Source organism: Sander lucioperca, chromosome 15 (assembly GCF_008315115.2).
Source record: "Sander lucioperca isolate FBNREF2018 chromosome 15, SLUC_FBN_1.2, whole genome shotgun sequence".
NCBI classification, from domain to species: domain Eukaryota; kingdom Metazoa; phylum Chordata; class Actinopteri; order Perciformes; family Percidae; genus Sander; species Sander lucioperca.
The window spans coordinates 32300886-32316737 of record NC_050187.1 but is presented as its reverse complement, the minus strand read 5'-3'; the positions used below and the strand labels follow the sequence as shown (position 1 = coordinate 32316737).

General features: G+C 41.5%; 1 protein-coding gene across 3 annotated transcripts in view; it reads left to right on the top strand.

The window, feature by feature from the left end:
* atrnl1a (attractin-like 1a) overlaps positions 1 to 15852 on the top strand; it is a 326334-nt gene that overhangs the window by 257317 nt on the left and 53165 nt on the right. For 2 of the 3 annotated variants that reach the window (XM_031315943.2, XM_031315945.2), the window contains one exon: positions 5709 to 5804. In XM_031315943.2, coding sequence (XP_031171803.1) covers positions 5709 to 5804 — 96 coding nt within the window. The remainder of the gene's footprint in view (positions 1 to 5708; positions 5805 to 15852) is intronic. The other variant, XM_031315944.2, reaches the window with a different exon arrangement.

The window sequence follows — 15852 nt, the reverse complement described above, 5'->3', positions numbered from 1 at the left end:
AATTAACTGAAGTCTGGAAAGGTTGTGTTTGCTTAAGCATTAGTGAGTTACAGTAGTCTAAAATTCCCAGGTTCTTAGGAGACAGAAAGCATCGGATCATAGAGATTCTGAAAGTACACAAAGTATGTGGCCCAGTGTGTCCATATTTATGGTCATAGAGTGTACGTCATTTAAAAAATAAATTGTATGGAAAAAGAAAACACATGCTGTTGCAGCGTAATGTCCAAAATCACACCTCGATTCGAAGGGTTTTTGTGTACATATTTACTGCAATTTAATGCCACATAATACAGGAAACATGTTGTTCCTACCAGCACACAAACAAACACTGACTGTGTACACAGGCTTGCAGATGTGATGGTACTGTAGTTTTGCTCTCACAGAGCTGGTGTGGAGTGTAATTGCAGCCACAGTAGCAGTGGGCCATTTGTCGTGTTGTGAAACCCGTCATTTGCACAGTAGTGCATCTGAAATCAGCAAACAGCACAGATATTTCCAATCCGTCTAACAGGACTGGCAGTTTGAGCTCGCAGGTGCTACTTTGTTTGAGCCGCGTTCTGTGAAGCCTAATTCGCCATGTGATTGGCTTCATTGTTGCAGCACTCTCATTTTTCTTCTGGCTATTTATGCGTCTGTCTGTCCAGCTGAGACAGCTGGCGGGATGGATGGATGTTTGGATGTCATGCTTCCCCTCAAGGCTAGGTAAACACAGTCAATATGGAGTGAAAGCATGGACCACTCACCGGAAATATTAACTTTGTGTCTTATTGTGTTTCAGTTTGAATTCCTGGCATCCAGCTAAAATCCTTGAAACTAGAAAACTAAATATTATTGCTCCCTTATATCTCACACATAGGCATATATAGCTCTGTCGCACTCTCCCCCTTCCTTTGTCATCCAAAAACGTGGTACTGCTTGTTTACAGCAAGGCAGAGTTAATTAGACGTTTTATGGCTGATTTACAGCCGGACAAGCAGACAGAGAAGATGGCCGCTGCCTTGTCCTTGTTGCCCACTCAAGGACTTCTCAAAGGGGGCGTTAAACACACAACGCATGCATCAGCACACAAACAAGTGGTCTGTTTGAATTGTGTATGTGCATTTTCATTTGTATGTATGTATCCATGCACAGTGGTGAACATAAAAAAACAAAACACACACATACACACATGCATATTCACTGGACTCTAAAACCTAAAGCTGAATATTACACCCTCTTTTTATGTCCCAACATAATTCCACTGTCTAGACTGACCTATCAAGTTACAACACACACACACACACACACACACACACACACGTAACCCATATCACCTTGACCAATGTGTCTTATTTTCACTGACACAGGGGCAGCGGCTTTAGGGAAGAAAGAGCTGAGAGAAACCCCTCCCATGACACAAACTCACACTTGGATGCACCCACACAGTGGGTTACGTATACAGCCACCTATGTACCAAAGGTATTGTAGTCAACAAGGAAAAAAATATACAATACTAGTAGTAGTAATAGTAGCAGTGCTTTGGCTGTACTTCCACCCAATATAGTCCCAAGTCAATATCTGCCTAGGAAATCATCTAGTCTTAATCTGCATTGCTATTATGCTCGTTGTAAATACACAGGCCTCAAGAAGTAATAAGGTTGTTTTTAAGTTGTTGTTGGCTCACTTTTACTCACGACATGCTAACCGGCAACAAAGGATTCCGTTCACTACGCTAAGTTAAGCTAGCGGCAGCGCTGCCGGACTAAGGCAATGCACGCACTGAGACAAAAATACGTTTGCCCACCTATCTACATCTAGGGGAGGCGGTGAATAACCCTATTTCAAAAAATGGTGGCGTATTCCTTCAAAAAAGGGATCTATTTGCAGCCAGTAGGACAGGAGGAACAATTACAGTGATAAACTCTCCATTAACTCTTTACATGTAGGCTACATATGAGTATGTGCACAACATGATGCACTTCTAAAGGTCTAAACACGTTTTATATATTACCTCATCAAAGCTCAGAGTACACAGACACCCTCCCTCTCTCCCACATCTTCTCACCTAGGCTCTTACAAATTTAAGCTGACATCAGCAGGAGGCTAACAGCGATGCTAGCAAGCACACATTAGCATAGCAGTGACAGCTAACAAGAGAAGACATCACATTAGCCGGCAGGTGGGCTTGCTAGCAGAGCAGTTGCTGCCGCCGGCGGAGCGCCTGACTGCGCTGATGTAGCTACAGGTGTAGTATTCTTTCATGCTTAAAGAGTCTGACACTGGCAAGCAAGCAGCCGGCAGTGCGCTAGCACAACACCTGACAGCTGGTTAATGTCAATGTACAGCCTTTTTCTAGCAACAGGAGAGGACACAGAGGGGCTTCAGTTAAGGTAGAGGTAACAGAGTGTGGAGGCCATTGACATGTAGGAGTGTGTTTCTTTTTTTTTTCTTCTTTCTTTTGCTAATCCTGCTTTGTTTCCTTGTTTTTGCTTCTATTGTTTGTTTTTATATATATATAGATATATATTTCATATTTTAAGCTGATCTCTATTTCATCTATGGCTTAAATTTATACTGTTTATTGATCCCCAGTGGGGAAATTACAATTTACTTTTACTTACTTTACTTTTTTGTTAGAAATCACTACACACAGGCCTGAAATACACACACATGCTCAGGACCTATTCATGCACAAATGGAGAGATGTCAGAGTGAGTGGGCTGCCAGTGCTGGACCAGAGCCCTGAGCGGTTGGCAGGGGGTACGGTGCCTTGCTCAAGAGCACCTGGCAGTGCCCAGGAGTTGAACTGGCATCTCTCCAGCTACCAATCCACACTCTGTACTTTGGTCCGTACTGGGACTTGAACCAGGGACCCTCCGGTTCCCAACCCAAGTCCCTACGGACTGAGCTACTGCCACCCCTAAAGTGGTAATTGAGAGACAAGAAACATACTGTAAGTAAGACAAGTGGGATTCTAACACATCACGTTACAGTTGCATCTTCATCTTCTGTACTTGATCACTAATATTCCCCAGGTCTATTATTTTTTCTTATGTCTTCCTTGCTCTACCTTACTGTGCTTAATTTTGCAATGGCTGAATTTTCCCACGCTGATACATAAAAGCTAATTTCATGTTTTTCATCTTAGTGAAGAACCATCTTAAATTATAAACAAGTAAAAGTTTCTCCCTCCTGTAGGGGGTCACAATCTGCAGTCCAGATTCTCTCTCTGCCTTCCCTGCACTGGTTTCACCAATCAGAGATGTGTGTGTGTGTGTGTGTGTGTGTGTGTGTGTGTGTGTGTGTTTGTGTGTGGAGGCTGCACCAGGCACATTTTCTGCCGAAACAACAAGCAACATACTGATGATTAAAGCTTGGCACATTATCGGCCAAAAATGAGTTTGTTTTGCGTGGAACAGGTGGCCACCCCCAAGCTAAATGTTGAAACAAACACCCCATTAACGTGTCTGTAGTGAAGTGGAAAAAGCTGGGAAACAGGACTTTTGATGGAGAGAGAAGAGTAGATGAGGGTGCACTGAGCATGTTGTTTTTTTCACCACTTGTGTGTGTCCTAATAGCAATTCAGGTGTACATGCACATAGAAACTTTTTCATCTTTGTTGGTGTGCGTCATTGATGTGGGAGTGAGTCTTTGTGTATGCGTGTTCCCAAAAGTTTTTCAGTTTTTGTTTTTAAATCTTCTGTATATCTGTGTTTGTGTTTTCAGTCGGGTTGTTTGGACCTCATGCTGATTAAGGCCTCGCCATCTGCCTTTGTTCATCTGACATTTCCTCACTATTGAAGATTGCCCTCCTCCTCCTCCTCCCATCTGACTCCCCCCGTCCCCCCACCACCTGCCATTCCCCACCCCTCTTCACTTTCCTCCTGCGCGTCTATCAACCCGGTCTGCTTTGATCTCTGTACCCCACTTTTCCCCATCTTTTATTCTCCTCCCTTCTCCTTTCAACCTTTTCTTTTTTACTTCCTCTACTGTCCTACTCTCTGTCTCCCTTTCTACTTCTTTCCCGCTCCCTTACCTTTTCAAATGTCTTCCTTTTCTTACTTGTCACCATCACCTTTAAAACCCATTTCTCCTGCCATCATTTTAAAGGGTAACTACCGTTTTTTTCAACCTGGACCCTATTTTCCTATGAGTTTGTGTGTAAGTGACTGATGGGAACAACAATCTTTGACATTGGTCCAGTATCAAGTGTGAATGCTGTAACGGGCAACCACAGACCAGGCTGCAATGTAACCCTATGGGGCAAATGTGCATCGTCAATTTGGTCCACTAAAAGTGCTTTATTTTGCCACTGAAAGGCGAGACTTAGACCTTTTTAAAACCTATTTAAGACCTTTCAGTTTAACCAGTAACAGATCTGAGGTTGCTAGCGCTAAACCCACCAGACTCCATTTAAAAAAAACTACAATTTTAGCATGTATAGAGCCAACATATTTTTACATGCAAATTGGTAAACTGTGTGTTTATTTCAACCAAAACTAGAGTTGTGATAGTTGGAAAAGTGAAAAGACGACCCAAAACGTTTTTTTGTAGTTTTATTTTGCTTTCTCTCGACTTTGAATAAAGTGTGTTTTACGATGCTAACATGGAGTCTGGTGGCTTTAGCGAACACAATTTCACGGATGTTTTTATGTTTAAATCTTATGTTTGATCTTACTCTTTAACAGAAAGGTCAACCTCTTTAGAAATCCTTTACATAATATTGTCAGACATTTGGAATATTAATCTGAGCATTTCAGCGGCAAAACGAGCACTTTTGTGAACGTAAATACAAGCTGGACAATTGGCCAATTAACTTACATTGTAGCTTGTTTCGCCGATCTCGCTTAATACTGGACCAATGTCAAAGATTGTTGTTCCCATCAGTCACTTAGACACAAAAACAGCAAATTAGGGACCTAGGTTGAAATAAATTGTAGTTACCCTTTAAGCTTCCTTCCCTCCTTAAAGGGAAACTATGCAGTTTTTTTATTTACCTTAACTGAACAGCTTCGGAGTCATTGGAATGGTTATATGACTTTTTTCGAGTTGAATGGTGGTCGTCTCGCTCCCCCCTAGCGCCTGTGAGCGGAAAAACCACCCTTGCAACTTTGGGCCGGCGAGCTGCCGGCCTCAGCGTCAGGACGTATCACATGATATCAGGTCTTGCAATGTAACAAATTGCTTCACGGCACTGCACACATACGCCCATTCAGGAGCCGGCCAACAAGGTAGCGATGGAGTTTTTCACACTATCGTCATTGCTGAGCCGGCAAAAAAGAAGCAGAAAGCTAGGAAAGCATTGTCAGAGGAACAGAGAAAGAGGAAACGGCAGACTGACCGAGCGAGGAGTCAGACACAAGTAAACATAGGAGCTGCCAAATATCTATTCCGAAGCTTTAGGGGGAGCTCGCAAAAAGCGAGAAAACAGCGAAGAAATGGCCAATACTGCATAGCGCCCCTTTAATCACACATGGTTATAAGTTAGAAAAGCAGGCATATGTACCATTTGGTTGCTGGATCAAATCTGCAGTGCAGATGGGTGTAAGGGAGAAATTGTTCAGTAACTACGTTGAGCAAGACATTTAACCTACAGTTGGTCCCAGGAGAGCTGCTCAGTGGCCAACTGTACATTAATAAAAAAATTGTTTTGAGTTAAAACAGGGTACTCTGTCAAATATTTCCCTATAAAAATCCTTTTTTTGTTGTTGTTCTGTCTCACTCTATAGCAGCTGATGAGAGAGCGACAGCAGATGGCCAGTCGTCCCTTTGCTTCGGTCGCTGTAGCGCTGGATGTGGGCGGTGACCAGGAGGAGCTGCTACAGGTCAGCAAGAAGACACAAACATGGGCACCACACAGAAATGAACACAACCAAAGAAGACACACACAAACAGTGTTGGGCAAGTTGCTGCCAAAATATAATACATTATAGATCACTAACTACTGTCATTTGAGCGTAATTAGTTATATTACAATATTATTGTCTCTGAATTGTAATGCTTTACACTGCTTTTGTGCTACTTTTGAGTTACTTTTACCAAAATAACAATGAAAGTATGACTTGGCAGGTAGCTTTCAACACGGGATCAAAAAAGTCTCATATTTATCCACTTTAATACATCATAGTGTATTCATAATATTTTGTATTATTAATCTGAATCGGCAAAGTAACTTAATCTTTAAAATAAATAGTCAAGGAAAACGTACAATAGCCTACGTGACTCTGAATTGTGGTGAAGAAGAAGTATAAAGTTAACCTGACTCCGCCAGATGGATTGCTTCGCATTTGCTCGGCATATCCATCTGGGAACTTTCCGTTGGAGAACTTTTGGGAAGGGGCGAAAATACTGGTTAGCTGATTGGATAAACCATCTGTCTATCACCACCTATGTTGGCAATAGATGGGCCAAATCAACCAATCAGATCAACGATATATCAAACTCTTGCCGAAACCAGTCGGGAGAAGAGCAAAAACATCTTTTCCTCCGAGAAAAGCCTCCACTGCCGTTTTTTGTTCTTCTTTCAATGAAGGAATACTTTCTAATTCGGATAAAACTTGCGCAATAGCTACGCTCATCTCATCCGTGGAAGCCGCCATGTTGTTTAGACTGAACAGTTGCTTCTTGTTGCGTCACACCTAAACCCGCCTCAAAACCAACGCTGATTGGTCGGTCGTTTGGCTAACGGCTCCAAATTTTCTCTGTCTCAAGATGCCAGACTGATCTCCGAGTGGAAAAGTGGAGCTTGCGAGATCAGGACGGTCTCACGAGGCTAGTATAAAGTAGGGGAAAATGAAAATACTCAATTAAAAGTAGGCTACCTACAATTGTATTGAAGTAGCCTATGGTATAGTTACTTTCCACTGTTGATAAAATGTAGGCCTAATGCTAATAGTTACATGTAGCAAGCCTAAACATTAATTGCCGACATGTTTATATCTGTCAGCTGCTCGGACACACGGCTGTCCACGCTGATGTACCGTCACCTGTTGGGACACAGATGTTGTCCGTACCATCTCTGGTTCTGGCTCTGACTACGGGAACAGTGACTGGACGCCTCGCTTCAACGCAGCGAAATAACTCCTGAAAATAATGTCCATCTCGCAAATGTATCAGTCTCTACAGTCATTTCAATCACTGAATTCCAGCAACAGGAAATCATGCTCACAGACTTTTTTTCTGTGCCGAAATGCGGTTTTGGTGAATTCTTAAAACAAAACAAAAACACCCGCGTTCCTGAAATTGCAACGGGTATAATATTAGTGACATTTTATTAGTAATGCATTATATTACTGCGTTACAGCAAAAAGGAACAACATTCAACATTTACCTCTCAGTGGATTGCAGTGCACTTTGTCAAAAAATAAGACAAGATTCTGTCTGTTTTCTGTATTTTTATCAAACCCCTTGTACTGTACCTTCTGAGAATGGGCGGTGAGCAGTGAGGAGCAAATTTGCCACTTCACATCCATTGTCTGCCTACACAGGTGGTTTCACCTATTTCGCCTGATTATATAGTCATCTCTGATTTCTTGATTGATCTCTCTCTGACTCTCACAATTTATCTTGTGTGTTTGTGAGCAGTGTTGGGAGTAACAGTAATCAAAATGGCAGAGGTACATAAAGACGGTTTGACATCATCTGCTTCGCTTGGAGTGCCCAGAGCCATCCCACGGTGCAGTGCGCGGCCAAGTCAACATTGGCTCTTGTCGATTCAGAAAGAATAGCAGCGGCTATGCTGTACCATTGTCTCCTGATTGGAGACTCACAAATGCAGGGGGCTGCGGTGGATACAGACAAGTTGCTAGAAATGTTCAGCACATGCACAAACAAATCTCGAGCTGAACTGAGGGAACTGAATCATCCGTGTCTCTGACCAAATCAGAAGCTTTTTGCAGTGGTAACTCTCTGGGGAATGGACGCCCCATTGTCCGCTCAACAGTCAAGATGTACTTGCAGTATAGGGAGCTCAAAAGTGTGGTTTTGGAAGTAAAAATCCCATTCATTTCTCCAAGGATTTTGATTAGCAGCCATAATGTCTACACCATCCATGATTGACTTACCACAAGCAATGAGATTGTGAAACTTCAAATTAGCAAAGTGATAAGTTATGTTCACTTATTTTTGTAAGGCTAAGACATCATTTCCAAAGCTTGACTTACAAAATAAAAGTTGGCAAGATGACTAGCTAGTGCATAAACCAGTGAGCAAATGGTTTTCAGCTGCTCAGTGTGAAACTCTGTACAGAGATGTAATGTATGTGTGGTCCATGGCATCTGTAAATTGATAGACATGAAACATGGGTCACAATCAACAAGTTTATTTATTGTGATGTCGGAGGCACCCTCAGGCATAAAAGTCTACAGAAAAACACAATATGTAACTTTCTTTAGAAGCCTTTGCTAAGCAGGTGCAGACAAACAACATCCACATTACGCCTCGGAGGAGTACTGACATCAACAAAAGATGGAAGGCTGAGGGGAGAGAGTGCATCTGGTTTCAAAAGACCACTTTTCACGTAGCTGTCCTTGGTGAGAACAGGGCTCTCTTTGCGATGCTGGCACCTCACCTTCACCCTGCAGCCTTGAAGGGTCCTCATGAGGCATTGTGGCTGGTGGAGTGTAAGCCCTGAGAGAGGCAGCTGGTCCCACTGCTCATATCAGCCTTGTGTGCAAAGAGATTACAGAGCACATGCTGTAACATGACAGTGGTACTTTCAGTGAAAGGGTAACTACCGAATCAGACGTGCCCTTCCTTCTCCTGAGGGGGAGTGGCAGGCAGTGGTCCAAACGGTGGTGTCACCTCTGTTGAGAGATACTGTATGTGTTCTCAGTGACAACACATGCAGGGTTTAGGTGAACAGTGGAGGGTGTGTGATGTGTTGGGACAGAAGATGTGGAAATAGTTTTTGGTGTGGTTTAGGAGGCTTATTGGTTAGTTTTGCTGGGTCACTGTCAGGCAATGGTGGAAGAAGTACTTAGATCCTTTACCTAATAAAAGTACAGTGCAGTACAGTGGTCTAGGAAATACTCCATTGCAAGTAAAAGCCCTACATTTAAAATGTTACTTAAGTAAAAGCACAGAAGTATTACCTGCTAAATGTATTTAAAGTATCTTGTTATGCAGAATGGCTCCTTTAAAAGTGCTATATTATTATAGAATATTATAATATTCTCTTTTTGTCACTAAAGAATACATGTAAGATCATTTTAATGTTTTAGTTTGTCTATATGGAGCCATTTTTAAATACTTTCTATACTACTGGGTAGATTATTAGTATAGTACTGCATCATATCATACAATTATAAATGCCAGATACATATAGTGGAGTAAAAAGTACAATATGTCCCTCTGAACTGAAATGAAGTATAAATTAGTATGAAATGAAAACACCCAAAGTACAAGTAAATCAAAATTGTACTTGGATACAGTACTTGAGTAAATGTACTTGAAATTCCACATCTTGTGGATGGAGGAGGATGGGAGTTGAAGATGATGGAGAGAAGCTTAACATAACATACTAATCTTATGAGTATTGAGTTGAAGTTCTGTCCTCTAAAAGATTAGCTCATTGTATTTCCGGTTATGAGTGTGTCTGCCCTTATCCAGAGCAAGAGGCTAACTATGCAAAATGGTTCAAAACTGTATGGAGAAAACTGGTCTGTTGATATATTGTGTTAACCAAAGTTAAGAACCTATTCTCTCATAAACAATAGCTACAATGCAGAGCTTTATGTGAAGGATAATTTAAACAAAGACAAAGATCTCTATGTGCACAGTAACATTTAGGAACATTACCATTAGCCTTAGAGACCGGCAGGTTTACACTCCAGTGGAGGATGGACTTTGCTTATTACAGTGCTCAGCATAAGTGAATACACCCATGCTAAAGTTGACTAAAAAGAGGAATACAAAATCATCTTTTGGGGTACTTTCCATAAGATCATCTCTCAATGCAAATCAAACCAGCTATTAGGCTAACTGAAATAAAACCATGCCAATCTCTAGGTATGGTGAAGGGGATGTGATAATGTGGGGCTATTTTAATTCCAAAGGCCAAGGGAACTTTATCAGGATGCATAGTATCCTGGATCCATGAAATAACTGGACTTTAAAAATAAAACTCTGCCTGCCTCTATGGGAATTTAACATAGGGGTGTATTTACTTATGCCCCCTGTATTTTAAGGAAGAACATTTATTTATTCACTATACATTATTTATTCATAAAGAAAATTGGTGTCCTTAAAGGTTGGATTGTTCCTCATTATTTTAATTAAGGCATTAAGATCAATTTCCAAAAGATGATTTTTGTTATTCCTCTTTTTAGTCAACTTTAGCATGGGTGTATTCACTTATGCTGAGCACTGTATGTGAGCTGGCTGAAATTGAGAATGAGGTTATGTTTAGGTAATGTAGTGTACATGGTAACATTGTACATTTACAAGTTGTTTAATGATAGATTACTGTAATCTCATTGCACAAGGTCCATGAAACAACTAAATGGAACACACTAATTTGTCTGACCTTGCTTTGATGTAACTCATTTCAACATAATAATAATCCTGATAGAAGCAATGCATCATTGGAAGTGAACTATTACCCCCGAGCCATCTCTGTCACCCTCCCTGAAGCCACAGCTCAGTGACAGATGTTGCATGAAATGTACTGTGCACAAGAGGTCAACCAGTCAGATTGAAAGCCGGGAGAACATTCACCCTCATTTATCAAACTGCGTGCAAACGTGTGCATGGGTAGCTTTGTTAGAGAATACGTAGTTCAGAACAAACACTGCTGAGCCTATAGTCCATGTTTTGCATATAAGTTAGTCTCGCATTGCCAGACATATCTAGGACAGATTCTGGGATAGGAGAAAAAAAAACGCTATGGGTTGTTTGCATTTCTTTAAACCAATCACAATTGCCTTGGGTAGCATTAAGCTCCGGACGCAACGACGGTGGCTCTGCAAAATAGTCTCTTTTGCAAAACTCCACATACAATATTAAATAAAGTTATCCATTCACACAATAAAGTAATGTAAGCTATTTAAATAAGCTGGATACATGGGTAAACATAATTTGCTCTTACCAGTGTATCGCCGTGTGTACTTCGTCCACAGTAATCCCAACAATCGGTCCCAAAACGTCCCAGTTAGAGAGTAGCAGGCCTGCCTTGTTGCACGATCCAAATTTTCTTAAAAACATGTAATTTTCAGCGTGTAGCTTTGCTAGCTCGAAGTTTGCTGTTGTATCCTGAAGTTTGAGAACGGCAACACAGAGAGCGGAAGGTGAGGGACATCTCAGGCAAGTATCCTGGAAATGTACTTCCATTGATCCAAACTAGAGTTTATTTAATCCAAATAGACATATAGAATAGACAATTAAGTATTTTTAGAATTTTACAATGTTCCGATATTTTTGAATACAACAACTTTAATGCCCACTCTGTATAAAACAAAAAAACTAATAACAACAATATTAATGTTGGGCACCCAACAGTGTGTACCCATGCAGAAATACCAACAGGTTTTCACTCCCATCTTGTAAAATACAGACGCTTGGTCAGGTAGCCTTTGTGATTGTTAATGACGCCAAAAGTCTCCTTTAGCGTCATATAACGCGCTTTAACTAAACATGCTTGGTCGGGACTATTGGCGTCCCCTTTTGACGCAGTTATGTTAAGGAAAAGGTCGTGGGTGGGCTTACGCTTCTGTGACACGCGGCAATAATGGTTAAAGACACACGTGGGACACGAACCCCAGTCTCCTGGGTGAAAGTCCTGTGTTTGGCCCATCCGCCACCCCAACCAACCTCCCTACGTGGAATTTCGGCCTTACATACTACTCGCTAAACCCCGTGTAGCTGCCTGCTCTCCCCGGTACGTTATACAAACATGCTGAAGGATGCCTTTTTTTGTCGCTTCAGACGCTGACAGCCACTGTCCAAACGTCCGCGTTTTACGAGTTCAGAGTGAGAAAGGGTTGGAAATACACACACACATATATATATATATATATATATGATTCAAATAACTGCTCTAATAACAATCTTTTACTCAGCTGACACTGTTGAAGTTGGTTTCCCCTCCTCTCTTAAGTCGAGCCAATTTGAATTCCCATGGTAGGAGAATAGATTGAATTTGTGATCTTAATCATAATGTTGTGTTGCAGCTGAAACATCTGTTTTTAACAGATATGTGGTACAACTTTAAACATTTATAAAACAACCTTAGCAGAGTTTAATGAACGAACAATACCTCTCTAACTTTTTAATCATTTTATTGGCATACCTGTTTCTCTTGAGAATACATTTCTTCTGAATCCTTCAATACTCTTTTTAATTTAGTGACATTATCAGTTTTGAGGTATTCAGTAAAACATATTGGGATGTTCTAAAATGTCCCTGTTACCTGCTAACACAAAGTCCTCCTCCGCATATCTCCCCTCCCTGTTTGAGGTTTTGTCTCCTCACACAGTTTGAGCTGAAGGTTATAGAGACAATGGTACGGAAGGCTATCTGCACACGATGCCTAATTAGTTTCAGCTCTGTTTTGACCAGGTTGGACTCGGCTCAGTTTCGTTCGGTTCATGTGCCCGGCGGAAACCTCCGGAGTACCTCCCCTTATCTCTGCCTCATCCTGGTTTCCATTTCATTCTTGAAGGTGAGAGACAATCGGGCAGAACGCTATCTTCACACTGAGGTTAATTACACAACATCTGGTTCGTAGTGGAGCATGCAGCTTAGCATAACCGTGTAATGAATGAGGGAAAGGGAACATTTCTGTGCTGCCCCGCTATTTTATGCTGTCCCGCTTACGCAGAGCAATAGAGTACGGTTACACAAATAGAGTCATCATCAGCCCATTTCATGCCATGTTTAGACAGCGAGCAAGGAGCATAACACCTGTTTTTTACACACACACACACACACACACACACACACACACACACACACACACACAGTGATTTGGTCTGCATAGGAGGGAGGGGAAGGTGTGCGAAAAATGAAGATATAATTGATTGGAAAGGAGAGTGGTGATTTCATGGAGGATTGATGCATCGAAAATGTTATTTATTTCTAAATTATACATTTATTCCATCTTCCATCACATACTCTCCTTTCAACATCATTGTATTTTTTGAAAATGGTTGAGTGGTTTTTAGATACACGTTCATTTTACTTAGCGATATGCATTGTCATGTGGTGTGCCATTTTAACACCATTGTGAGGCTCGTTAGGTCGGTGGATCATAAAACACGGGGCTTTCGAACAGGGGATCAGAGTTCGTGTCCCGGGGAAAACACAAGACTTTCACCCAGGAAACGTGTTTGTGTCCCGGGAGTACTACTCAAAGGGACCGGTGTGTGAAACTAACTTAACTTTAAGGACAATTCCAGCGCAAAACGAACCTAGGGGTTATTAACAGATGTGTACCCACTCGATCGCTCTCTGTGTCTGTCATGATGTTTTCATGCTAATCGAATGTGTTTGCAGCTTGAAAACAAGCTAGCGCGGACCGCTGATTAGCTTACAATGCTAGTATTCGAGGCACAGGGAAAGTAAAAATAAATCGCTATTTTGTACCACTAAAAAGGTTCAAAATATCACCAAACTTCAACGGTAGCATAATGAGGGTCCCTACATGTTAAACGAACCACTGAGAACTTTGTAAGTGTACAGACAGTTTATTGAACGAAGAGCTGCTGGAGCTCCGTGAAAGGGCTACGAGAGAGAGAGAGAGAGCTACCGGTAGTCAATGCCGCAACACAGCCTCGTACTTCAGGAAACTGGTGGTGTACCTGCGGACATTGTGAAGCTATGGCCACCGAACAGTAGTGTCGGTGTTGCACGGAGTGGGACCTGTTGCGTCGTAACACCCAAGAGACGCAGTGTTTTGTACAGTCTGAAGATTTCCCCTCTCTGATAAACAGGGCTGTACTTACCTAGCTACTACTACTACCGGTAGCTCTCTCTCTCTCGTAGCCCTTTCACGGAGCTCCTGCAGCTCTTCGTTCAATAAACTGCCTGTACACTTACAAAGTTCTCAATGCTTCAGTTAACATGTAGGGACCCTCATTATGCTACCATTGAAGTTTGGTGATATTTTGAGCCTTTTTAGTGGTACAAAATAGCGATTTATTTTTACTTTCCCTGTGCCCCGAATACTAGCGTTATAAGCTAATCAGTGGTCCGCGCTAGCTTCTTTCAAGCTACAAACTCATTCGATTAGCATGAAAACATGTCCCAGAGAGCGACAGAGTGGGTACACATCTGTTATTAAGCCCTAGGTTCGTTTTGCACCGGAATTGTCCTTTAATGTTGGTCACCTTTTGTGTGCTGAACTCAACTGTAAAGACCACTAAACTGAACTGTCATGTGACCGGTTGTCACGTTACCAACTGTCGGTCGCCTAATTTCGTAGGATATCATACGAATTGTTGTGTATAAGTTTTCGTACGATATCATACAAGCCCCTTCATGAAAACGCCTTGACCCAGACCACTTGATTCATTTTATTTAAACAGGGACAATGCACAAGGTAACATTAACCTTGTATAAGAACAAGGAGAGATGCATTGTGCCAGGTTGTAGCACAAGTGCTATTTTCCGCCCGTAATCCCTTGGCAGGTCAGTAACACAATAAAAATTCCATGCAAGTGAAATACAAAACATTAACATATACAATTTTACAACCACAGTCACACCTAATTTACAATTAAAACTATCAGGTCAATTGTTCCCCCATCCTAAACCCCCTCACGTCTGTGAACATAATCAGGGTGTGAACTGCATTTCTGACTAGAAGGTAATTTGGAGACAAAATTAGTGTTATATAAACATTTCCACACTGCGTCGCCAAATGGGAAATACTTTATCTTCTTGTAGAGTAGAAGACGACACCATCCCCTGAGCCTGCCTTTTGAGTTTCCTTTCAGAAGCTACAGTCCGCAACGTCTTTGTTCCAATCACAAAGTCTCTTAGTCTCCGTCTGTAAGAACAAACACTTTAAGGATCCATCACAGTACTATGTATAAATTCATGTGGACATGTGGCGTGCTTCGATTACCCAGGACACATAAAAGATGAACTTAAAATGCTCTCCAGGTGGTTTTCCGTCAAAGACATCTTTTCCATCCTCTGAAGACTTGCAATTATAGGTACTCTTGGAACAAGAGCCTTCTATTATTTCTATTTGAAGAAAAGTTTCTCATGGTGAGGTGTCTGGGCTCGGTTAATCTTTTATAATGACACTGTCTCGGTGTTTCACAGCTGGATAGAATGTTTGTTCTTTTCCTCTAAAGACCTGCAATTAAGTTTTTTAAACAAAAGGAAACATTTGTCTTCTGTCAGTGTTGTGAGAAGAAAGTTTCCACATGGCGAGGTGTCTGGGGTAGGTTAATGACAAAAACTGTGTCACAACTGGAAGGAAATCTGTAGGCCTGTGCAGTTTCATCGTGACTCTTGTGAATGATCTGCTCTGTAGGATGAAAGGATGAACACTCAAACTCTAAACTTACAGCAAAACAGAATCCATATGCCATTTTTACAATATCTAACTTTCAGGAACTTGGGCCTTGTTTTGCAATAGTTACATGCTTTTATGCTGCTCCCATACCATTTGAAAGAGTCGGTTCACCCAACTGTAGAAAAGAACATAGAGGAGTGCTTTCATATTGGCTATTCAGATTGTTTTGGTTTTATTTCTAATAATATAATTCCATTCACCTGCAAGTTTTTGGATTGGAGGCAGAAGTCTCAAAACCTGCTTTGATCACCAAGATCTGTTTGACGGAAAGCGTAGACAAAGAATTGTGTAGTTGCAATGGAGGTGCATGTGGATAATTTAATGTGCACTTCTCAGTTAGTGTTTTCTGA